General features: G+C 26.6%; 2 protein-coding genes across 2 annotated transcripts in view; one reads left to right on the top strand and one right to left on the bottom strand.

Moving 5' to 3' along the window:
• Positions 1 to 264: 264 nt before the first annotated feature.
• On the top strand, positions 265 to 11,386 carry LOC113554701 (33 kDa inner dynein arm light chain, axonemal-like). The gene is made up of 5 exons (XM_026958655.1): positions 265 to 375; positions 3,992 to 4,271; positions 4,666 to 4,811; positions 6,132 to 6,329; positions 11,275 to 11,386. Exons 1-5 carry the CDS (start codon positions 265 to 267, stop codon positions 11,311 to 11,313), a joined length of 774 nt encoding a protein of 257 aa, XP_026814456.1. The 3' UTR covers positions 11,314 to 11,386.
• A 2,055-nt stretch (positions 11,387 to 13,441) lies between these two features.
• Positions 13,442 to 25,133, bottom strand: part of LOC113553861 (protein lap4-like) — a 29,915-nt gene continuing 18,223 nt past the window's right edge. Inside the window, 22 exon segments of the mRNA XM_026957414.1 lie at positions 13,442 to 14,000; positions 14,379 to 14,570; positions 15,012 to 15,149; positions 15,212 to 15,325; positions 15,413 to 15,503; positions 15,562 to 15,673; positions 15,756 to 15,812; positions 15,888 to 15,978; positions 16,186 to 16,602; positions 19,980 to 20,138; positions 20,194 to 20,547; positions 20,662 to 20,820; positions 21,400 to 21,579; positions 21,657 to 21,767; positions 23,132 to 23,395; positions 23,555 to 23,839; positions 23,914 to 23,994; positions 24,062 to 24,205; positions 24,290 to 24,544; positions 24,622 to 24,653; positions 24,656 to 24,796; positions 25,008 to 25,122. Of these exon segments, the coding sequence (XP_026813215.1) occupies positions 13,815 to 14,000; positions 14,379 to 14,570; positions 15,012 to 15,149; positions 15,212 to 15,325; positions 15,413 to 15,503; positions 15,562 to 15,673; positions 15,756 to 15,812; positions 15,888 to 15,978; positions 16,186 to 16,602; positions 19,980 to 20,138; positions 20,194 to 20,547; positions 20,662 to 20,820; positions 21,400 to 21,579; positions 21,657 to 21,767; positions 23,132 to 23,395; positions 23,555 to 23,839; positions 23,914 to 23,994; positions 24,062 to 24,205; positions 24,290 to 24,544; positions 24,622 to 24,653; positions 24,656 to 24,796; positions 25,008 to 25,122 (3,678 nt within the window). The 3' untranslated portion in view covers positions 13,442 to 13,814.

Raw genomic sequence — 25,133 nt, 5'->3', positions numbered from 1 at the left:
AAAATAATAAGCTATATTTTTGTTTATACTATATTTCAATATTTGCACAGATTGTATGATATTTATATAAAATACAAATTAAATTAAACAAATTATTGCTATTATATAAAACTGAAAATAATACTTTCCTGGCTACAAGGTACCTTGTACTTAAGGTGATAGATAGGTAGATTTATCATACTATATGCATCTATTATTTATTTTTATCGTATTCCTGTGTAATGTAGGTTCTTTATATCTTGGTAGAAACTGCTGGTAATGAAAATGAGTACTATTGAAAGAGTACTTCCATCAGAAATAAATTTGGTGCAGTTCGATAATCCAAAATTAATAGCCACCAAACCTATGTTAACATTGCCATCACGGACTAAACAAGTATTGTATAATATATTTCCTCATTTCAATATAATTATATACAATAAAAATGTATTTTCGTTGATTTCAAACGTAAAGATATTATTTCTAACATAATAGGTACCATTGATTATAAATACTAGTACCTAAGGTATTTATAATCAATGATAATACTTAGGCATTATATTATATTATTATGTATGTTTGATTTATTTATCTAAAACTTTATAAGTTTATGACTAAATGTTATAATATGTATTCACTTTTCACTTATCAGTAATTACTAATGTATATTGTATGCTATACATAAAATAATTATATTATATTCATAGTATAAATATATATAGGTACCTACCTACAGTACATACTATATAATTGATCGACCTGACTATAACTCATTCATGCACATTTTTAGAACTCATTTGCGCCCAATTTACAAACAATAGAAACTTTTTGTCAAAGAAATTTGACTATTATGTGTACATAATTCACATATTGATTACCGAGTACTACATACAGCTTATAAATATTCATAACTTGAATTGCAGAAAAAAATCTCCAGTTTATAATAGTTAATCAATTTATTTACCTGTAGGTTTACTTATATTTAGTGATAATTAGAGTCTGGGTTTAAATGCCCTAAAAACTGTAAAAAGTAACCAAAAATAACAATTCAATTTTATTGAATCAATGACGTAGTCGGAGAGCTGAGGAGATTGCAGCCCCCTCCCCAAAAAAAAATATTAAGAAAATTTAAAAATTATTTAAATTTTTTATGGTCTATGTAAATCGATACAAAAATCTTAAAATTGTATTTTATCAGCCTCCCCCCACCGAAAAAAATATCCTGGCTACTCCAGTACTCCACTGTGTTGAATGACCCCCGTTTTTTCAAGAGACGCGCAAATGAAAGGAAACGATAGTTTAACTTTCGATATTTATTTAACGTCTTTATCTACTAAACTAACAATAGGTACCTATCTAATACAAAACAATTGATTTAGCCGCGCACATTATTTAACAAAGTACCCAAAAATTCGGAAAAATTTAAATTTCACGTGTCATATTTAAATATGTTGAAATTCTCAAATATTGACCATAAAATATAATTAGTGATGCCCAAAAGCGTGAGAAATGGGAAGGATTAAGACGTAAAAACAAATTGTATGTATTATCTGAAACAACATAATATATTATTTATACTCATCATTGCATAAGTTTCAGTTTAAAGTTTGACGCTCGTATTTAATAATAATAAAATATATATTTTTTTTTTCTATAAGAAATTTACAATCTGTACTTAAGGCACAATAAGTAAATATGATACAAGAAAAATATATATAAAGATTGAAACAAGTAAATATTAAAAAACAATTTACAATAATTTATACATAGAAGGAACATGGTACGTTTGAGGAAAGCAGCCATCCATTAGTAACACTATCATTTGGTAGAATATATATTATATATATATTTTATTTTTATATTAGAACGTGTTTTGTATAACAAGTAAATCAGACGAGCAAATTACGGCACTATTTACGTTTTAACCTTCTTGGAGGATTACCGGGTATTGTTGGGGTAGAGAGATTTCTAGCAAGCGGATTGGGGTGAAATAACAAGCGATGGTGAAAACGTTTATAATATATTTTAGCTTCGTCGTGCACTAGTGGTATTTTTAGATCAGAATGAATAGAGTGATTAGATACGTAGAAAGGAGCATTTAATAATTTTCGAAGCGCTATATTTTGAAAAGTTTGAATTTTGTTAATATTAGACTTTTTTGCGTTTCCCCATAGTTGCAGTCCATATGTCCACATGGGTTTGAGTAAGGGTTTATAAATAAGTAGTTTAGTACTAGTATGCGTAAATTTGTTATTATAAATTAGATTTTTTAAAAGATGTAATCGTTGGTTTAAGTTTAATCTTTTTGATTTAATATGCTGGGCCCAGATCAGCCTTTTATCAAGGGTTAAACCAAGATATTTTGTATTCTGAGCACATGGGATTTGGGTCCCATAAATGAAGACATCATCGCAAGGGGCAAGTCTGGGGTGAACGTCGAGTGAATAGATTTGGATTGATTAATTTTAAATCTCCAGTTGGTGTACCAATCTTCTATAAGGGTGAGATGAGATTGGAGATTTTGAATTGCTAAGAAAGGGTCAGAATGAATAGAGAGTATGGCTTTGTCGTCCGCGTAATCTGCAACCATATTGTGTTAGGAGAGGTTGGTTAGTCAGAGGCATATATATTGTACAGGATGGGAGAGAGAATACCACCTTGAGGGACACCCGCAGAAATATTGGCTATTGAAAAAAGGCATTACCGACACAAACTTGAAATTTGCGATCGGAGAGATATGATTTAATAACGAGAAAGTAAGTGGGATGAAGAAATTTTTTTAATTTATAGAGGAGGCCGTCGTGCCAGATCCTATCAAACGCCTGAGAGATGTCGAGAAATGCCCTTGTACAGAAAATTTTTTTCTCTAAAGCGTCAGATATAGATATCGACGACTCTATGGACTTGTATAGTTGAGTGGGAACACTGGGAACTGCGAAATTCAAATTGATAATTGGGAATGATGTGGTTTTCTGCAATATACGGAAGCAAACGTTTGAGTAAAAATTTTTTCAGAATTTTGGCAAAAAATAGAAGTAGGCTTATAATAAAATATATAGTATTTTTATATTTTAAAAACTAAAATAATGGAGTTTAGTTTTATATTATTTCGTATCTATTTTACGAATTTTTCTAATTTCAGATTCTGAGTGAAAATATGAATGTATCGACTTTAAAATTTGTTTTTTTGAGTCTATAAATGATAAGTAGGTAGTTGAATAAATATTTTGATTTTAAACTTTGGAGGTGGTTTTGGTCATTTGGATAGTAAATTTAATTTAGTTTGTACTTAAAAGAGGTAAAAATTAAAAAATTCTAGTTAAAAATCACCGGAAAAAAACTAAACAAAAATTAAGAAAAAACGGGAATTGTTATACAAACCCAGTTCCAATAACATCAATTTTGATTTTTTTGTGTAACTAAAAAACAAATAACCGTAGGATACTTAAAATTTTCATCACATTTTTATACATAGTATAATTTTCAAAATATTTTGAATTTTGACTCTTTTTTAATTTTTAACTTGCTTAGTTATATAGTATTATAGTATAGTGTCTATAGTCTATACCAGCGGTTCCCAAACTTTTTTTGAGTGGTGCCTTTTTTAGACCAAATTCAGCCGCGGTGTCCCTTGCTGTGAATTTCATGAAAGACAGAACAAAAGAATATTCATTGATAACGATAAATTATTTATTATGCAGTTTGGAAACCGCAACCGCGGCTGGTCTATACTATAGAAATTGAGAATTTCCATTTACTTAGTAATTATGTATATAAATATTGGTAAAACATTATTTGTTGGATAAAATTCTTGAAAATGTGTTAAAAGAACCCAAATAAGAAGATCTTATATTTTTCTTATAGATATGTAAAATTATTTAAAATACTTATGCACAATTTATTTTTATTAGAATTTTAAAAATCAAATGTTTAGGTACAACATTAAAAAAAATTGGAAAATATTCAAATTATATTGTATAGTTACCTATTAAAAAACATTATTTCTTTATAGAATCAATATTCTGTAGAAAACAATGTTCGTTCAATGGACTGTGGAGACTATGCGTTTGAAGCTATACATCATAATTGTACAGAAGTTTTGAATAGTATACTATCACCAAGGGAATGGGAAATTGATGGTAAAATATTTTCTCAAAAAATATCTATACAACCGGCTACTAACCGTGATGTGAAAAATCTTGTTGAGAAATTTGATACATATTTAAAAGAATACAACACTAAAGAGGTGGGACTTTGCCCGATCAAACACGAAATATACAGTCAATGTTTTAGTAAGTTTAAGTAGTTTAACTATCTAACCGTGTGGTTGGTCCATTAATTTTCATTTAATCATTAAATTTATTTAAAAAAATTAATTGATCTAACTGTTCACGAAACCTGGCATTAATAGTGTATAGTAAATTCAGAAGAATAATAATCCTATATTTCTTCTACCTATAGACATAGATTAAAATAAAAATATATAATCACACTATTCACATACATTAATTTTAATATTTTTTTGCAAAAAATTTATTGTCGGCAATATATTAAATTAGAACGATTAAGTTAACAACAATTATTATTTTTGGATTAATTATTGAATTTTTGATATGTGAATTTATTTTGTAATAGCTTGGCTATAACTTATAACTTACTTCTCATTCAAACCACATGTTTATACAGACGAAGTCATAAGACAAGTGACGTTAAACTGTACGGAACGGGGTTATATGTTGATCCGAATTCGCGATGAACTCCAGATGACCATAAATGGCTATAAAGAAGTGTACGAGAGTGCATTAGCTCACGGGATTCGAAAGTCATTACAGGCAAGTGTTACTTATAGTACGCAATCAAAACAAATACCTATCATCAAGTTAGCTGAATATATTGTTATAATATAATAATTTATGAACTTAAATATTAATTATTATTATTATTAATAATATTGATTATTGACTAATATTGAGCTATCTGTAAACTAAATCTATATATACACAACTAACTGCAAACTGCGGTAAGTACATTAGTGCATGCTGTAGACTGTAGTGTATGAACATAGTTATTTTTAATGTAATTACTAATAACTATTATGTGAATGTGAATCTACACATCAATGTTTAACAATGAAGCAGCTATTAATTTTAAATTCGTATACTTCGTCGAAAGTATAAAATTAACATCCCATCAGAATTTTACTGAATAATATCAATAAGTTTATTTAAATTCAAAATTTTGTTTATTTCTAAGTTATTACCCATATTTAATATTGAATAAAGTAGGAAAGGTTGGTACTGCAGACTGCAGTTCTGCACTGGCTTCGGTAAGTGTCGAGAAACCAATGTGTTAAATTTGAATTCAATATGGTGACATGGTGTACTTATATCGATTATCATTATTAATTATTTACGAAAAACACGATTCAGAGTGGAGGCAGTTTATCAACTTATATCAGTATATCACTTTGTGTATAGTATATTTTTATGTCAAGTTTTTCAACATAGCTATTAGGTAAAATAATTTATACTATTTACTATTAGTAACAGACTATCTTGGTGAAATTAATTTTTGTCGAAAATGTTACATTTAAATATATCATTGTATTATAAATTGTAATAATGCGTTATTCAGTTTGGATATCTATGTAATTTTGTTTGAATTTGAACTTCAAATGCTTGTGCAAATGAATTGTGCTTAAATAGATAATGTTGATTTAATTGTTAATTAAAAAATGATTTTTTGAGAATTTTGGAAATGCTCACCCTCGTGGATTCGTATTTTACCGTATTATTTAATTGGAATTTTACATGCAGTCATTGAGCTATTACATACAATGAATGCTTAAGAATTTCCTAAATTAAATTAAATATTGTATTCAATATTTAAACATAGTTATGAAATTACAGGTAGTTTCAAAAAATCAGCTAAATTAATTGTCTATATTAGACTATAGTGCTGACATTAGTATGTGTGTATAAGGTGTACCCTAAGTTGGGGTCCCCAACATAACCAATATTGTTTATGCTTATATTTTAAGTATGCGAGCATTAATTTGTATCAATAATATTACTTTATATTATTATTGTATTTTCAATTTTGGGTGTTTTCTAAGAAAATTTAAGGTTTAATTTGATTTTTTTTTGTTTTAGCGGGAACATAAAAAGTTTGATTTATTGAAGAGTGCGGAATATTTGAGGTCTGAAAACAAAAGTTTAGAGGACGAGCTGATGGAAATCATTATGATGACAGAGAAAATTGATCGAGACGCTGCTGAAGAGCGTAACGCGGTCATTAAACGTCAAATCGAAGAGTTGGACGGTCTGAAAAGAGCCAACCAACTGGTAAAAGTAGGTATCTATAACTCGACGGCCAGTTCATTTTAGCACTTGAAAAGATGGCAACATAGCAAAAACCTTTGATCGAAGTTTTCGAACCATAGATTTTTAGATTTTGATCGAAGGATGAATGTATTTTCTAAATAATGATGTGTATTTTTTTGTGTCTATATGTACTCCATAAAATTCTTAGATTTTCAACTGAAAAATAGTTTTTGAATTTTTGATAGAAAATTAGATCTTCTTCAGTAGCGGATCCAGGATTTAATTTTTTTTTTTTGGGGGGGGGCATAATCCAAAACGCAAATCTTAAATTAAATTTTTTCAGTAATTAACAAACACATACAAATAAACAATAATTTTAAATGTGTATTTTTTTATTAGTTAAAGATTATATTTAAATTATAATAATATTGTAAGAAATTTATAAAGGTAAAGATAATTGTAATTTCTTAAGATTAGATTTTGAAAATATATCTAGTACTCTTTCAGGTTCTACATCAATTTGTTTATGGATATTAAGCAAAGCTAACTCGTTTAAACGGTTTTCCCCCATTATTGTTCTTAAGTATGTTTTTATGCGTTTTAGCGTTGAGAAAGACCGCTCACTTGTCGAAGTTGTTACTGGTAATATTGCTAAAATTAGTAAAAGTTGACGAATGTTTGGAAAATACCCATCTTCAGTTTCTTCGAATACGTCTATGGCTGTATTTATTTTTGCCTTTTTTACTAGTTGTTGAGTCCAATGCAGCTGCCACAATACGATTTCACCTGTAAATTGTAATTATGCATTTATAATATATTTCAAAAAGTTAATAGTGATTAATCATAATAATTGTTTTTACCTTTAAATTCGTCTATGGATCCGGGCAAATCTGCTTCATAAAAAGTGGCACCTACTATAATATGTCTTCAGATTTATTGTGTAAATAATAAGATATCAGCTGTTGGATTTTAAATAATATTGAATTTTGGTTGTCAAATACATGGATTGAATAGATGTTATGAAATTATCCAAAACTGTGTAGTATACCGTAATTTTAAAATATTCTTCAGGACTTGAAGTAATGTTATTTGATCGATTTATTTGTCGTTTGCATATTCGTGGTGTTTTAACTTCAATATTTAAATTTTCGGCTTTTGATACGGCTCGATTAAAAATGTTATTAAATGTTGCATTTTGTCTTTTGTTTTTAAGAACATCTAGTACAGTCCGTTTGGTTTCAATACATTTAGTCAAATCCAAACCCGGGTCTTGTAATTTACGAGATATTGGCAAAGTCAAGGACAATATTTCTACTGCTACTTATAAGGCAAAATAAATTCAAAAGTTAATATTGAATTAAGAAGTCCGTTACATTTTGATAGTACATTTCTATCTGTATTAAATGTCATGTCTTCCAAAAATTGTACAATAGGTATTAGCATATCAGAAAACCGAATAATTGCCTTGTGAGATTTTACTCATCTAGTTTCACACAGCTTTACTAGTAAAACTGATTTTGATGAAGGCAAAATTTTAATTATTATTATTTTTTTTAAATAAATCAACTTTTTTGGGAGAATCACGAACAAAATTAGATACTTCTTTAACTGTAGAAAATAATTTTTTTATAGATAATACATTACATGTTTTTAATAACGTTAAATTTAGGCGGTGTGATGCACAAGTGTATGTTGCCTTTGGTTGCAAATTATAGATTCTAGCTTGAACTCCGCAGAATTTACCAGACATATTTGCACCACCGTCATATCCATGACCTCGTAAAAATTCCAAATTTAAACCAATTTTTTTAAATTTTTGGGTGATTGTATTTGCTAATTTTTCACCAGTACATTCATAAATAGGAACAAAGCAAATTAAATGTTCTTTTATCGAGCATAATTTTAAATCAACATATCTAATCGATAAACTCATTTGCTCAATGTGTGATAAATCGGAAGTTTCATCACATAAAATTGAAAAAAATTTACATTCATTCACCTCTTTTATTAATTTTTCTGTAATAATCGAGCCACATATATCGATCAAATTATTTTTAATAGTTTTACTAACAAATGTTGCATTTTTTGGAGCCGATTCTAAGTGATTGCGAAGATCTGTATCACCCGTGTCTATTCTGAACATCAATAATTCTTTAAATATTCCAATATTAAAATTATTTTTTGCTTGGTTATTTAATTCATTTTCAAACAACTCATTATTTGAAATCAGATTTTATAAATTAACATCGTCTCTATGCCTCCTTAAAGGTATATTATAACGACCAAGGAAAATAATTGTTTTAATTATAGGAATTAACCTCTTTTTATTTTATTTCACAGTTTCATTTATTTGGTCATCAAGTTGAATTTCTATTGTTTTTTGTTTGCCTTCAAAACATTTTATAAATTCTAAAGACCGCACAATTGCTGTTTTATGATAATCTCTTTCCATATGCATCTTAAAATCTTGTAAAGCATCTTTGTATTTTATCATAGGAATTTCTTTTAAAACCCCAAATCTTTGTCCTCCAATCCCGCCAAACTTGGGCCCAAAAAGTACACATACTTTACAAAACGCTCCTTCCCTATTACGACAATAAGCTAACCAGCTGTGCTTATTAGCCATTCAATTTTCTTTTATGACCTTTTTTATTTATACTTACATGCAGGGAAAATATAATTTTGTCTAGGTGATCACGTTTATTTTAAAAATTTGTAAAGCATATTTGGTTTGTTTCGAATTTTTAAATTTACATTTTCTTCAATAGCAAATGTAATATCATATTGACTGTTAAAATCGACTACATACGAATCAGAAAATGCAGCTGGCTCTGACTCTGGTGGTAACACGCTTACATTTTCTATACCTTCACTTGGAGATGGATTATTTTCGTCACTTGTTTTAAACTTTTTAAAAAAAAAGTTTATTTCACTTTGTCGCTTTTATGACATTTTAAAACAGAACAATAATTGAACACGAAACTACAAACGAAAACTACAGACAACAGTACGAATTACAACGACGATCGTGAAATTACTAAAATTTTAAATGGATTAAAAATCTTTATTAGAATCGTGTGAAAAATAAATTAAGATAAGGTAGCAATGGCTGGTGGGAAAGTTACACGGCAAAAATAGGCGGTGTGTGTGCGAATCGCCTTTATACCCGCATAATAAAAGTAATGTGTTTGGTAGATTTTCTTATATCTATAATGTGTTTGAGCGAAACAATATAAAAGATAAAATTGTAAAAATTAAAAATTAACACTATTGAATTAATAAAACCTAACTTATGGCAATGGAGGGGGGGAGGGGGCGAGGCCCTCCGGGCCCCCTAAAATCCGCCTCTGATCTTCTTTATATTTTTGGAAAGGTCAAAATGAAAAATTTCCAATTTTTTTTGTAATCAGATAAAATAAACAAAAAGTTAAGGTAAAACATTAAATTTTACGTTATACCTTCGTAATTTTCGACTAATTGGATTTCTTTATTTTGTTTTAACCACAAAAAACTTGAATTTTTCACAGTTTATATCATCACTTTCTATCGGCGCATTCGAGATTCGAATAGCGTCCCTAAATAATATTTTGTCCAAGTTGCGTCCGCAGTTTTGTCACAACATATCCGAGTTGCGTCCCCGGTTTTCTCACGATATATACTATAGTTGCGTCCATGGGTTTTTTAACAAATGAGAGTGAGAATAATGTTTTGTGATAAACTCGTAAATAATCTCGATTATTGGTATCTTATCTGTAAACACCACCTTACAATTTATTATTGGAAATTGATTTTGTTCATGTCAGCATTAGTCATACTTTGACATTCCATTTGTACGACAATTCATCATAGTTTTATTTAACTTTGCAATGGAAAATCTTGAAATAATTCTTCGGTCTTTCATTTTTAAAACCTGATAAGGTTAATAATTGTTTTTATGAAGACCTAATGGCTATAAAACCTAAAGATGAAAGAGTTGATAATTTTTTTAATTATTTTGAAAAAAATTATATTTCCCTGGAAAGTAAATTTCAACCGTCAGTATGAGCCAAGTTTTCAAATTCGTTAATGCGTACCACCCAACCCATGCGAATCGTTTCATTCAAAATTAAGTGGGATCTTATATTCATCGTATCCTAAATTTTTTCAATTTGTTAAAGTATTGAAAAATGTTCAAACTGACATTTATATTAAAATGCAAAGTTCTAATTTAAGAAGCAAACAAAGAGAAGAATTTATTAAAAAAACTGACTGAGTTTGGAAACAAAAATATAAGACGTCTTGACTTCGTAAAAAAATTGGCAAATAAAAATTTACCAATACATAAATAATATATATATATATATAATTACAATTTTTAACCATACCATTTTATAAAATCAACAACCTTATACATTTAAAACAATAAATAATTTATAATATGTAATTACAATTTTTAACCACTCCATTTATACAAATGATGACAGTCCTCTTTCTGTAAAAATGGGAAGAATAATTTGTATATTATTAACCTATAAATCAATTATTAACCAGGACGCAACTCCTACATGTCGCGAGAAAATCGAGGACGCAACTAGGATATCGCGATGTATATTTTTGTATTTTGGGACGCAATTTGTATGCAGCCCTTTCTATGTACCTATTTTGGTTTATTTTTCAAAATATTTTGAGTTTTTTGACTATAGACATGAAAAATTTTCGATTTTTTCTATTAATGTTAATAAAAATCATACTATTTGATTGGTCAACATTTTTGATATCCCATACATGTTATTCTTATATTTGTATAAAATGATTACAATTTTTTTTTATACCTATGTATTTTAAGTTTCAAAATCACAAAATTTATAAATTACAAATATTCTTATTTATTTGTATAAATGTAGTACCTACTACCTATTACCTACTAGTAACTACTTATTATTATATGGTTAAAATATATTGTAATTTTTAATGTATAACGTTTATTATTTAGGTTCAATTGGAATCTATCGTAGCGCAGAAAAGTTTATAACACGAGCATTGTAGCTGCAGTGGTATCACAATATAAATAACATGCATGTCTCCTAATCAGCAAGATATAAAATACCTATATGCTTTTATATTAATAAAGTTGTATATTTATCATTATAATGGTTGTAATATAGCACTTACAATGTAAGATTGCTAGTTGCTACTTATTTTTATATAATTATTATAAAGTAATAACTACCCCTATGAACTTCGATCGTTGCTCGTACAGTGCATCCATGTTAAATTTGGTTTTCTTATTTAGTGTACCTATAGTGTATAGATGATAACTGTCCTGTTCATCGCTGAATTTTTTAACCATTAAATACCAGCATTTCAACATTTAAAAAAATTATTTTTTCTTTTTTTTTGTTGAACGATCCAAATTTGATTTGTTTTTTATTCTGAACAGGGGCAGACTGGGAGTACTACGGCCTAGGCAGAGAAGATTTGAGCGGCCTAAAAAATCTTTTTCGTATGTTAAAAAAATGTGCCGTTTGCCACGCGTTTGATTATGGTCAATTTTACAGCCATTACGTACATTTTTAAAGATCTCTACATTTAGTCCTTCTTTTTTTTTATATCAAATACAATTTTGTTTTAGCACATAAATTCATCGGCGTGAATTATGAACATTTTAAAGTTGTAATATTATATAACTATAACTCAATTCAAAATGATAATATCATGATATTATTGATATCATATATATATATATAGGATTCTGTGTTATTGTCTATGATTGTTAATTTAACAATCAATTATAAATTTTTTTTAATGAAAAGTAGACGATGATAAAGGGGCCTCTCACGATAGCGGCCACGGTGGATTTCTTTCACTTTCCACCGGGGCCAGTCCGTCATTGATTATGGACTAAAAACCAACAACTCTAAAGTTTCAATTGCGTGAACAAAAAATAACGAAAAAGTTTTGTACAGTTAAACTAAATCAACTATTTACCAAAATGCTAATTAATAATAACTTATAATTGGTAACACGAATGAAAAAAAGAGTACCTTAATATGCGAATTTGCCGATTAATTAAAAAATTAATAACTCGATTTTTCATTAACTTATGGAATCAAAAACATACTCTTTCGATAAAAAAAAAAAATCAAGATATCAGATGAGTACCTAGTAACATAGAAAATGTGTGATGTATATTTCCATTTTCACATTTATTTACATAGATTTAATATATACAATAAAGATATTACTTATTTAAAAAAAATTATTTTTGAAACTAAAAAAGTGGATAGGTAAATACTTTATTTAATATTTTGTATATACGTTTTTAGGAGTGTTAGGTCAATGAATAATCACTGAATTGTTAAATGATTACTTAATAGTGAGCATCATGATTTAGTAGACTGAGTGGGTTCATTAAATTATAGTGAATCATTAAACAAATTTATATTGAATACGACCCTGCATATATAAGTTATAAATAATAAGAAAACATAATTAAATTTATTATAGTTTAATTTGTATCGATCATCTCATCAAACGTTCACATTTATTTGCCCAAAAATTTAAAAATGTTTAAAAGTAAATTATATGATGGATTAAAGTAAAAAAAATACAATGTAGGTAGGTACATTATACATTATAATGAAACTCGTTATTGACTATTGTCTACAGATTGTTTCTTTTACACTAAATTTAGTCAATTTAATGAATATTAATTCTTCTATCTCATTTTTGCAATATAATAAGGTCTATTATTCTTGATTGTCACTTTACGCAGTTGAAAAAATCCTCAGAATAAGCCCTGTGTTTGAATTTTACTATAAAATACATCATACTATGTTATTTTACACTTAGTCATACATCAAACATATGAGTAAATGAAGCAGTTGTTGCGTTAACACAATATTCACTATTATGATGCATGTTCATAAAGAATATTATATTGGCAATAATTCATATAAAAATCGAGTAACAACAAATATGGTCGGTATATTATATATTATTGTTAAATTATTTTAATTCATATAAAGATATTTAATAATTACAAAATGATAAGGTCCTTCAATTAAAAATACTGTAATATAATATATAAAATAATAATAGTTTATCGTAAATTTTTTTCCTTAAAAATTACAAATACTGTCTTATTTATTCATAAATATTATATAAAAAAATAAAAGTTTTATTATAAACAATTGGTTTATACTTGATGATAAGGTGTGCCAACAGTTAAAAAACAAACTGGAATTCTCATCACTAAACAGCTAAAAATATAGTAAATGTAAAAAATTGGTCCATAATGAAATGTAGATGGTTTTTTGTTATTTGAATATAATATAAGAATGGAAAATAAAATAAATATTTATATAATAATAATAATTAATAGTGATCACAATTTGTTACGCCTAGTAATACTATAAAATATTTAATAGGAATGAGGGATGATTATTCATTATATAAGTAAATATATAATTAAAGATTAGCTGCTAACATTTTATAAATGATTTTTTTTTTTTGATGATGATTAATTTATTACTATGATGTTTGCTTATCTGTAGATTTAGTACGCTTTCGGCGTCTTTTTTTTCCAGAAGGATTGGACTGTTTCTTCTCTAATGATATATCTTCTTCTTCAGCAGCCTCTTCAATTGGTATTTCGGGTATTTCTGATTCGGGAGTACTCAATTCGAGAGACACTATTTTCTCTTTAGTTGTCTCCACCTTAATGTATACAAAAATAGTTGATACACATTAACAAATCACGATTATTTTTAAGATACATCATCTACTAACTATATTTGTGAAATTTTCTTTTTAGAAGATTATACTACTTACATGCAAAAATACTGTGTGGAATAAAAATATTGACTTTAAAAATAACTAATATAGACGAGGAAAAGACGTGTTATTATTTTGACTTGTTTGACTCGTGTCTAAGTGTCAACCATGCATCATGCTATGAAAAGGTATAATATAATATATAAATTTATAAAACTGTAAACAAGAATTCAATTGTGTAGGTACAGAGAACAGAAGTTGGTGCGAAATTCAGAAACGAGGTAAGTACTAGGTACTTGATTGTGTACGGTCTTTAGGTACCTCTTTTTCAATGACTTTTTCAATAATTTCGACAGTTCTGACTTTCAGTTGACCGGAAATGTGGTCAACATACTGCTCGGTCCGTAGAGAAACACTCTCCCCGACGACTGTCTCGCGTTCCGACACCTTGGTCTGGACAGGGGATTCACGCAGGCGCAGGCGAGGAAAGTCCTCGCTGGTCGGCCGCAAGCACTAATTATAGCCGCCACCAAAGGCCAATTAGTTTTGATATTTATATCATGTATGTTTATTAGAGTTTATTATTATGTTTATATATATAGTATAATACATGTTAAATAGTAACAGTTGTTTATTTAAATAAAAATATTTGGGAAACATAATGGATTAATAATATAAATGATTACAGAAAAAAAAAAATAAAAAAAAATAACAAGCTAGTTAATGTTTAGAGTTAAAAATAACAAAACAGCAGTTAATAATATTATGCCATAAAAAAAAAAATGTGTTATATATATTATATATAAATAAGAAATAACATTATGAATCCTCTTTTCCCCCATTGGATATCATGAAGCTTAATGTTAGATAAAATTAAAAAGCAATGAGATGAGTTATAACACCTTATCATTATATTATTATGTTCTGAACTTTATTTTTTTTAAATTTAATTACCTCCAGTGTTTTATTGTCTGTACATTCTTTTGATTGGATGTCTAATATTTCATCACTATCTGCATCACCACCATTTGTTGATTTACTTTCACTTATCTCGCTCAATTCTTTTATTACTATTTGAGCTTGTAAAGCATCCTTAAATAATATGAAAAAATAGTAAATATTCAGCTAGTTAAGCATATAATATAATATATTACTTGTTCTAAAGACTTTAATCGGGCTTGTCGCCATGCAGCTTTTTTTTCAGCATTAAGTGAACGTTGTTCAGAAGGAGAAAGCTCTTTGTTATTTTCATTAGGTTCAACAATTCCCTTTAAAAAAATAAGTGCATAATGTGTATTATGATTATGTTTATGATTAAATCTATCTTATTTTTAAATTTTTTTATTAAGGTATACCTCTTGACTTAGTCTTTCTTTCATACGCTTCTCAGCTTTAGCTGTACGTACACAAGTATTAGTATTGACATTTCTAGGCAACTCAATACTTCTAAAATATAAATCATAATTAATTTCCTTTAACAATAAACAAAAGTTTATTAGCATACTGTGTGTTTTCAAAAATCAAAGCACCACCATCATTATCATCTTCATCATCTTCTTCAATAAATTGTTCATGTTGATTTAATCTTTGCTTCATTAATGTACCCATTTTTTGCTCTATAAATCATTCATAAAATGTGTAAATCAACAAAATAAAAACATAGTATGTTAATATTGTATTCTTAGATATAATTAATACCTTCTTCTTGTTTCATTTTTTCTACTTCATCCTGGCTTAGAAAACTAAATACTCTTTCTATAACAGAATATCATAAAATAATATAGCATAAATTAAATTGTTATTCAATCAATAAAATTTTAATTTACTAACCAGGTTTTGGACTAGGATTGTGGTGTTCTTCCATAGCTTTTTCAAAAAACTTCTTTTTATCACTAACTGAAGCTTTGACACCAGCATTTTGCTATAATTTTTACATGTTATAAATATTATACTATGATATAAATTAGTCTCATACTAACAACTAAATTTATTATTTATGTATTTATGTATATTAAACTATGATAAATATATAGAGCTTTAATAAATTATTCTAAAAGCTAAAATTATTGCTATTATAAAGTATAAGATACTGATAAATAATTTCTACACAGTATAAAGAAGATCGTACCTCACAGGGATTAACTTCATTGTAATATGTCAAAAGTGACGGGGTATCATTATATATTTCCAACCAATGAGGAGTGGACGGGTGTGTGGAATAGTTTACAGGAGGTAGTTCTAGGGACTGTGCAGTTTCCAAGGATGAGCTACTTTCAACGTCTGTGAAGTCTGGAACATAAAACTGGTCGGCTGGCAACGTATTCACTTTGGTAACATAAGGCATCATTTCTACTTGAATAGGTTTTGGTCGTTCCACAACGACTGTTCGTAGAGGAGGATGAGGGTTATTATAAGGAATATCCTGGAAATGTATGTGTTTTGGTGACTGGAAAGAGGATTTTAATGGCGGTGGTTTTTTGGGAAGAGATGGTTTTTGAGGAGATTGTTTTGAATGAGATATGTTAGGCCGTTTCTGTATAACTACCTGTTAATGTTCATGCAAAAAATAATAGCAATGTTAATGTATTTTGGCTGCATTATTTTTGAAATCAGTAGTGTAAATAATAATAATTTATTAAGTTTACAATTAAATACCTATTTACACCACTTGAATTTTTATACTCAAATTACATACATGCAGAGTAGTAATTAGTAGTAATAATTAAAATAAATAGGTCCAGTAGTATGTGCTTATTTTATTGCTGGTATAAAACTATATTATTATAAATATAATATATACCATAACATTACACAAGAAGAATTTTATTTTTTTGAAATACAATGTTAAAATAAGTATGAACGATAATAGAAATCTACCTTAAAGTAAAGGGTTGTTTATAACATTAAGCAATGATAACAAATATATAAAAAAAACAATTGAGGATTAACATTTATAATATATATTATGTAATCTATATGTGTTAAGAAAATAATTAAATTAATATGAACTAAATTATTATTATAATTTAATGGTCCGCTCAATATCATAAAATTAATTATTAATTATGTGAATGGAATTACTCACTTGGTATCGGTTCATTAAGTATACTATTTATACTTAAATGTTATATTTAACCTTAATAATATAATGAGAAAAATGTTTAGTTAAGTAATAACTTGATGTTGTTGAACTTGATAAAATGCAATCACAAAATGCTTAAAAATTAGGAATAAGAGAAAAAAATTACAGAGTAAATATTTTGTAATTTAATTTGTACATATTTAGACTATCTTAGAAATATAATGAGATTAATTGAGAAAACAAATTCCCTTGTACTGTGTTTGAGATGTTATAATCCAGTCACAGATTTAATGACACACTGAAAATAACAAATTAAAATTTATATTTAGAAAATTTAGAAATTATTGCTTAGGTATCAATGAGCAATTTATCATTTTCTCATTCTAACATTTAAATAAATCGAATAAAATAAGTAAAAAAAAATATGCAACATATAATTAAAATATATAAATGACAGAAAAAAAAATTTTATATAAACCATTGAAATTAACAAAAAAGAAACATTTTTATTTTATATATACATAAAATTACAGTCTAGATGCAAAATGTTTAATCAGAAGTTCTATTTAATTTTAATTATTTACATTCTTATAAACCAATAAAATAATTTTTAGCATATTACTCATATTTCAACATAAATATTATAACCAAATTTAAATCAGAAACACATTGAAAGATGTTATAATTATAAAATACTAAGTAATAAATAAATGAAAATTTGAAAATTTTGATGGGAAATCAAAGAAAAAAATTTAAATAATGTGATATACATAGATATGAATTATGTAAAATAAATAATTTGTAATAGATTTATATTAAAAATAATACTTTATTTACTTAAATAGTTTCAAAAGATCAGGCAAGATTTGAGAAATATTGATTTAATAGGCACTACATCCGCATGTGTTGTTTTTGTCTTACATTCATATTATAACATAGTAAATTTATGTAAAGGCTGAATTAATTTTATATTGTTAGCTTAAATATTAATTAGAGCAAATATACTTATTATCTAACTTAAATGTTAGAATGTTATCTAGGCATCTCATAGGATTTCATTAATATGATTATCATATTAAAGTGAATTAAAGGTATGTAAAATAATTAAACTTTATAATTCTCATAACTCACTTGAAAATTATAATGTTAATGAAAGCTTAAGTGATGTCTTAGATAATATTATTACTTTTAAATTTGATAATAAGTAAATTTACTCTAATATTAAAGTTAACAACATAAAATAAATTCTGCTGAATGACACTTTGCAATGTTGTATATATTATGTAAGATGTAGACAAATAAGCAGGTATGGTTTCCTTTTAATAAAAAAACAATAAAAATAAATATAAATATATATGCAAAATCATGCAAAACAATTAAAAATGAAAAGATAATAATAAATAAGCATTTTTTGAAATCAAAACAAATTTTTATTTTTAATGCAAATTTATGATGTTTAAAATCTAAACTTTCCTTAATAAATTATATAAATAAATAAGAGCATTTGTATTGTATTACTCAGGATATATGAAACTATGGAATATTTAAAATTGTACAATTCATTAGATAATTACTCTTTTCAATAAAATCCTAAACATTAAACAATTATCTATAACACACTAATTATAATAGACAAAAAAAGGCTATATTAAATAGGTTGATTTAAAATTGTAATTAAATATTATTTTTAGTGTACATTATAATTACAATCAAGTCAAGGATAACTCAAATTTTAAACAAGATAAAATAAATTTGATTTATTTATATTTTTGAGATATAAATCACAAATAACTTATAAACACTTTCAGAAGCAAGAATTTAGAATACATTGTTCCGCCATTAATGAAATTTATTAATTATAATATGTTCAAATTATAAAATATTTCAGTTTTCTACATTAATAATGTATATACATAGACAATTTTATTTATTCTATAAATAAATACATAAAAATACATAAATATTACTTAAACTTCTCTATTTACAATTTTAATTTATAATTATTTAATGAATTCATAAATATATTGAGAACTATTATAAGTGGAATTTTATTGTAAAATGTGATCAGGTAACTTAATTCTGTCTTTTTTCACAGAAGTTTATCAACAATATACAATTAAAATTTTACACGACTAACAATTTTTTGAGTATATTAAATATAACAGATTTAAAAAATATTATTACAATTTATGGGTCTATAAAGAAAAGAATCAAATATGTAATTAATGTTCATAATAATATTTAAATTAAATAATTAAGTAGTATTTATATTTAAAATATTATATATAACATAATAAAAAAAAAATTAATTTTGAAGTTAAACAACCGTAGACCAAACAACAAGTATATATTTATTATTTTTTTAAATTTATATTTAGAGCCTTTGCAGCTGAGCTATTAGCTGATAGTTCTACTAATTAAATCATATTTAAAGCAAAAATAAATTTTTTTTAATAGGTAACTAAATAAGATGGTTAAAAACATTTATAAATTGTTTAAAGAATCAGTGCTTCTAAAAGTAAACAATAAAGTAAATACTAATTTACTTAACATAATTCATTCATAAAAAAATAATGTACAATATTATTTTAATGTTTCTTGAAAATCAGAATATATTTAAATGGATTTTTATTTAGAATTAAATAAATATTTATAAATATATACATTTTCTATATCACTTAAAAAATATTTAGCAGCCAAAATAAGCACATGCTACGCAATTAAAATAAAGTAAAATGTACAAGCGGTATCTTCACACCACAGACAGATCAAAGAATTCTACTAAAGCACATCACAGCATCAAATATACTTTTTATATCTGTAAAACTGTATACACTTACTTGATCAGCTTGAGGGGCTAAGGTATGTTTACTCATAACTATCGTCGTAGTTTTTTGAATATCACCTGATTTTGGGCCACCAGGAGATTTAGGTTTTATAGAGTTTGACTCAGTTGAGTTTAGCGTCAACATTTCAGCAGCTCGCACTACATCCAAAACCTAAACATTTTTTTGATAAAATATCCACTATTTATATTTTGTTATTAACAATTACTTTTTCTTGGGTAGACTTTTCTTTAACCTCGTCTAATTCCATATTTTCTAGTTCTTCTTTAAGTAATTTTTCTTGGTTTTCCCATTCAGCTAATTCTTTTTTAATTTCCATTTCTTGTTTAATTACTTCAGAATCATCATCATCTCTATCTAAACTAGATACACTCTGAGAAATTGATCTACTCTCTCGCCTGAGTTTGCCTTCATTGACCAGTCGTTCAACTTCTGATTTATCATAACCTTTACATACAATCATGTGTATTTGTTGACCAGCCGTCCGCAAACAGTTTACAGCCTCTTGGTGTGTAACACCCAATAGGGATACATCATTTACTTCTAAAAGACGCATACCGACCTGTAAATAATAATAATATACTACATAACAAAAATTACGATATTTAAATACAAGTGTAGGAAAACAACATAAGTAATTTATAATATTTATGCATATAATTTAAATTAAATTTACTTTTAATCGTCCATCTCTTTTAGCTGCTCCACCAGAGTTAATCTTTGAGATGAAAACACCTTCATCAGTTTTATCTAGTGGATTGCCTCGATGGCCTCGAAGACCACCTTTGATATGCATGCCAAGTTTTTCACTAGCTTCCCGGACAATTGTTAATTCCTAATATATTTGTAACATGGGTTATTAGTTTATCCTTATTGATAATGCTTAATATACATCACAGTAACTTTATGCTAATTTATTGTACATAGGTATCTTGTATTATTAATATAATTAATAAAGTATTTTCAGTAGCTTATTTATAACAGTAAATTTAATTTGTAATTTTAGGATTGAAATTAATTAAAACAATTAATACTTACATATTTTATTATAACTAAGTACATCACAAATTTTGCTTATAAAAACAAAACAGTTTTCATAATTAAATTTACTTATCTTATGATTTTTTTTAATTTATTAAAAAAATTATGATCTACATTATGAGATTATATTGCAATAGCATTATGTTTTATTTTAAATATTAACTTTCTAGGGGCAACATTTTTTTCAATACAAGTATAGATAAATCTTGGGTTTGGATTTTATTTTATTTTGCCAAATCAGAGATAAGTGAGCTATTAGCAATAATATTTTAAGTATTTTGTTGTTATGAGTGTAGTTACTTAAGCTAATAATGATAATATTACTTATTAGTATTAAAAAGAGAAAATAATAATTTTAATTTTAATTTATTACTTGGAAGTTGTCTGGAAGAGGGTCGTGTTGTACTGTAAGAGTTATTTCTTCAGTTGGCTTTAAAAGAGTTAGTACTGCATCTTGATGAGTCATTTTTGTAACATCTTCTTCGTTTACTTTTAATAAACGATCACCTATACGTAACTTTCCCGAACTTTCAGCTATGCCATTACGAACAATCTAAAAACATTAAAAAAATGGTTATATTAATGAAATATATTTTATTATAAAATGTTTTACTAATAGTATATATTTACATGAGAGATAAAAATTCCATGTTCTTGTAATCCAAACGGTATACATGGATGATCTGTTCCTCCAATTATACTGAAACCCCAAGAACCTCCTTCTTTTACTAAAGTGACGTTCTAATAAATAAATAAAAATAATTTATGTAATTTATCAGTATAAATCATATATTGGTTAAACTTTTATTTTTATTTTTATTATAAATATTCATAAAGTTTTGATAACTGACACACAAACATTTGTTTATAATATAAATTTAGTGACACAACATTTTGCAATCTACGTGAATTTATATACCTACCTGAGTTCTTCCAGATAACCTTCACCGTGCTTGCATGTTTAAAATCAAAATTAACGGTAAATAAATATGAATGTCTTATAAAAGTATATAGCTAAGCAATATTTTAAATAGTATAAATAAAACCATGCAATATGTACATTATAGGCATTTAAAAAAGTTTAATTCAAAAGTATTGATTTGAATAATAATATACTTAAATTTATAAAACAAATATTCCAAATTTTTGTTGATTCAAATTAGTTAAAAAATAAAAATAAAAGTTATTTTTAGATAGAAATATTTAAAAAATTATTAAATAATATCAATTTAAACAATTTTTAAATAATAATTTCATATTTTGAATATTATATTATTATAAAGAATAGTACTGAGGTAAATGAGAGTTGATAACATAATGTTATTAGACAGAATGAATCAAGAAATATATTAGTTCCCAATTATGTTATTCTTTACACTATATTTGTTAAAACTTAAAAGTGTTTATAATTTCATAACTCATAAAAATGATAATATTTGAGAAATTAAAATATTATTTCTATTTTCTAGATATTTTCTATATATGCGTGAGAAGAAATTAGTACCAATAATTAAAATCTTTTTGAAAAGCACCAGGCTAATTTAGGTATAAACAGAATTCTGCTCAATGACAAACTTCCAACATCTTTGTGTACTGTTTAGACATTTATAGTTGAAAATTATATACATTATGTGTAAAACAACTATAAATACTGATATTTAGTAAAATATATAAAAAAAAAATGTAGAAAATTATATTTAAAATGCAGTAGTAATAATTAATGAAAACACATCAGCCAGATTATGTGATATTGTTAAAAGATAAATGTTGAAGGGATCATGCAGTTTTAGTAATATAATAATAAACAAAGTTGTATAAACTCATGTTTGTGTGTCAAAAAATAATAATAATGTAAATAATACATTGAAACTATACACAGGTATAAGCAAGACATAATTTAATAAAAGTCATGCAAAGTATTAATTTGATATTGTTCATTAAATTAATAATTTTATTTATTTTTAAACCACACAACATACTTTTCATGCACATTTATTATATCAGTCACTTTTCATGCCTTTACAAAATATACAGTAACGAAAAGAAAATACCATCACCGAATTTAATAATAGTAATGGCAAATAATTTGTTATTGATTTACTTACCTCAATAATGACAGATTTAGCTAAATCATTATCTGTCACCCTAGTCACCACAGTTTCAGTAAATGTACTTTTGGTTATAGTTTCAGTGACACGACCTAAAGTAGTTGGGCTTTCCCTGAATTCTATTCCATTCAAAGTGCTGGGCTTTTTGATAGTTAGAGTAGTAACTACAGCAACTGGTTGCTCTTCAACTTGATTCCCACCGTTCTTTTGAAAACGTTGTGGAATCATAGCTTCAAAATCTTCGTTGGTCAACGGCTTAGGCTATTATTTAGCGAAACAAGGTACCCCAATAAATTGATTTATTAATAGTTTATAGTTATAAATAAAATTTAAGAACATGTGCATAAAACCATAACAAAGTTTGTGTGTCAATTTTAAAGTAAGCTAATACAAATTATAAATAAAAATGTAAAAATTTACTTGAACACTTTCAGAATCTGAACTGATAGATGATGACTGAGAAACTAATTTCCTTGGTGCAGGTTTAGGTGGAGTTTGTGGTGGTGCCGGAGGAGGGGTTTTTGGTGACATGTATGAACGAGACTTAGTGGATGCAATACTTGGTGAAATAGAATTATGTGACTCAGAATCTGAGTACCGAGCATCAACTATTCGCTCACATACAAGACGCACAAACCGCTCCAATCCAGTTAACATTGATACAGCTTGATCGTGACGGGCACCAGCCACATCAATACCATTTATCTTTTTATATCATAATAGAAAAAAAATTATAAATTTAATATAAAAAGTAATGGCAAAACAAATATCTAATATACCGATATAACTTGGTCTCCAACTTGTAACTTTCCATCTTTTTCAGCAGCACCACCTTCTGTAATTCTTGATATAAAAATTGCCTAAAAATATATTTATTTACTTTTACTTATAATTCATATTCTATTTTAAGTTTTTATGTATAATTACCTCATTATTTTCTTTAAAATGACTAGAACCTTTTCCACCAGCTATGCTAAATCCAAGACCATTTTGGTCTCTTATTAAAGTCGTATACACAATTTGTTTTTTTGTTGAATCTAATTCTTTTAAAGGCTCTGGTGTTTTTCGATTCTTTACACAAAAAGTAAAATATATGTATTTTATAGTTTACACTAATTTTAGTAAAATAATATTACAAAAATAATGAAATATTACCCTATCTAAACTATAGCCATTAGTATGTTCATAATTGTTCTGATGAGAAATTACACTGGGTGCTCGGCTATTATTCAAACTGGATGAAGTTGATTCACCTGGAATGTGTATAGCCCAATCTTTTGGTTGTGGGTTGGTTTCTCTTAACACTTGAAGAACTAAAACTGAGCCACATGAACGCAAAACTTCAACAGACGTATAATGATCAACATCAACTAATGACTGACCATTAGCTGTAAGAACTTTGTCCCCAACCTTAACAAAAAAATAATGAAATTATTGGTAATTTATTGTTTTTTAACTATATCTTTTAAATTAATATAAATATTTACTCGAAGTCCAGCTAATTCAGCAGGTCCATCGGTGTAAGTCTAGATACAAAAATGCCTTCATCATTTCCCTTGAAAGGTGTTGAATTTCTACCACCGGCAATTGATAACCCCAAACCAGCAGATGTTCTTACAATTCTAACTTCAAATAATTCTTCTTTTCCTACCATTTCACCATCTACAACATCGAGTTTAAAAGTAATACTTTATATTTTAAATTAATATAAATTTAAATCATAAAACAAACCAAATTTTTTGTAAATTAATAATCTAACACGTTTAGGATAAGTTTTCTTTTTTCCATTTGGCATTTGTTTAATAGTTGACATAAAAACTGATTTCATTTTGTATGTTTTTAATGAAGAAAAACATAATAACTGTATATTTACCTAGTGCAGTTTGATCTACTAATGATTCAGGTGGAGTGGGATATAATACTGAACTTTTATCTTCAGATAAGGAATTTGACGTGTTTTCGTTTTCATGACTAACCAACTGTGCTTCCTTTCAAAATA

Source organism: Rhopalosiphum maidis, chromosome 2 (genome assembly GCF_003676215.2).
Source record: "Rhopalosiphum maidis isolate BTI-1 chromosome 2, ASM367621v3, whole genome shotgun sequence".
NCBI lineage: Eukaryota > Metazoa > Arthropoda > Insecta > Hemiptera > Aphididae > Rhopalosiphum > Rhopalosiphum maidis.
The sequence above is the reverse complement of the archived record's forward strand: the minus strand, read 5'-3'. Positions and strand labels throughout refer to the sequence as shown.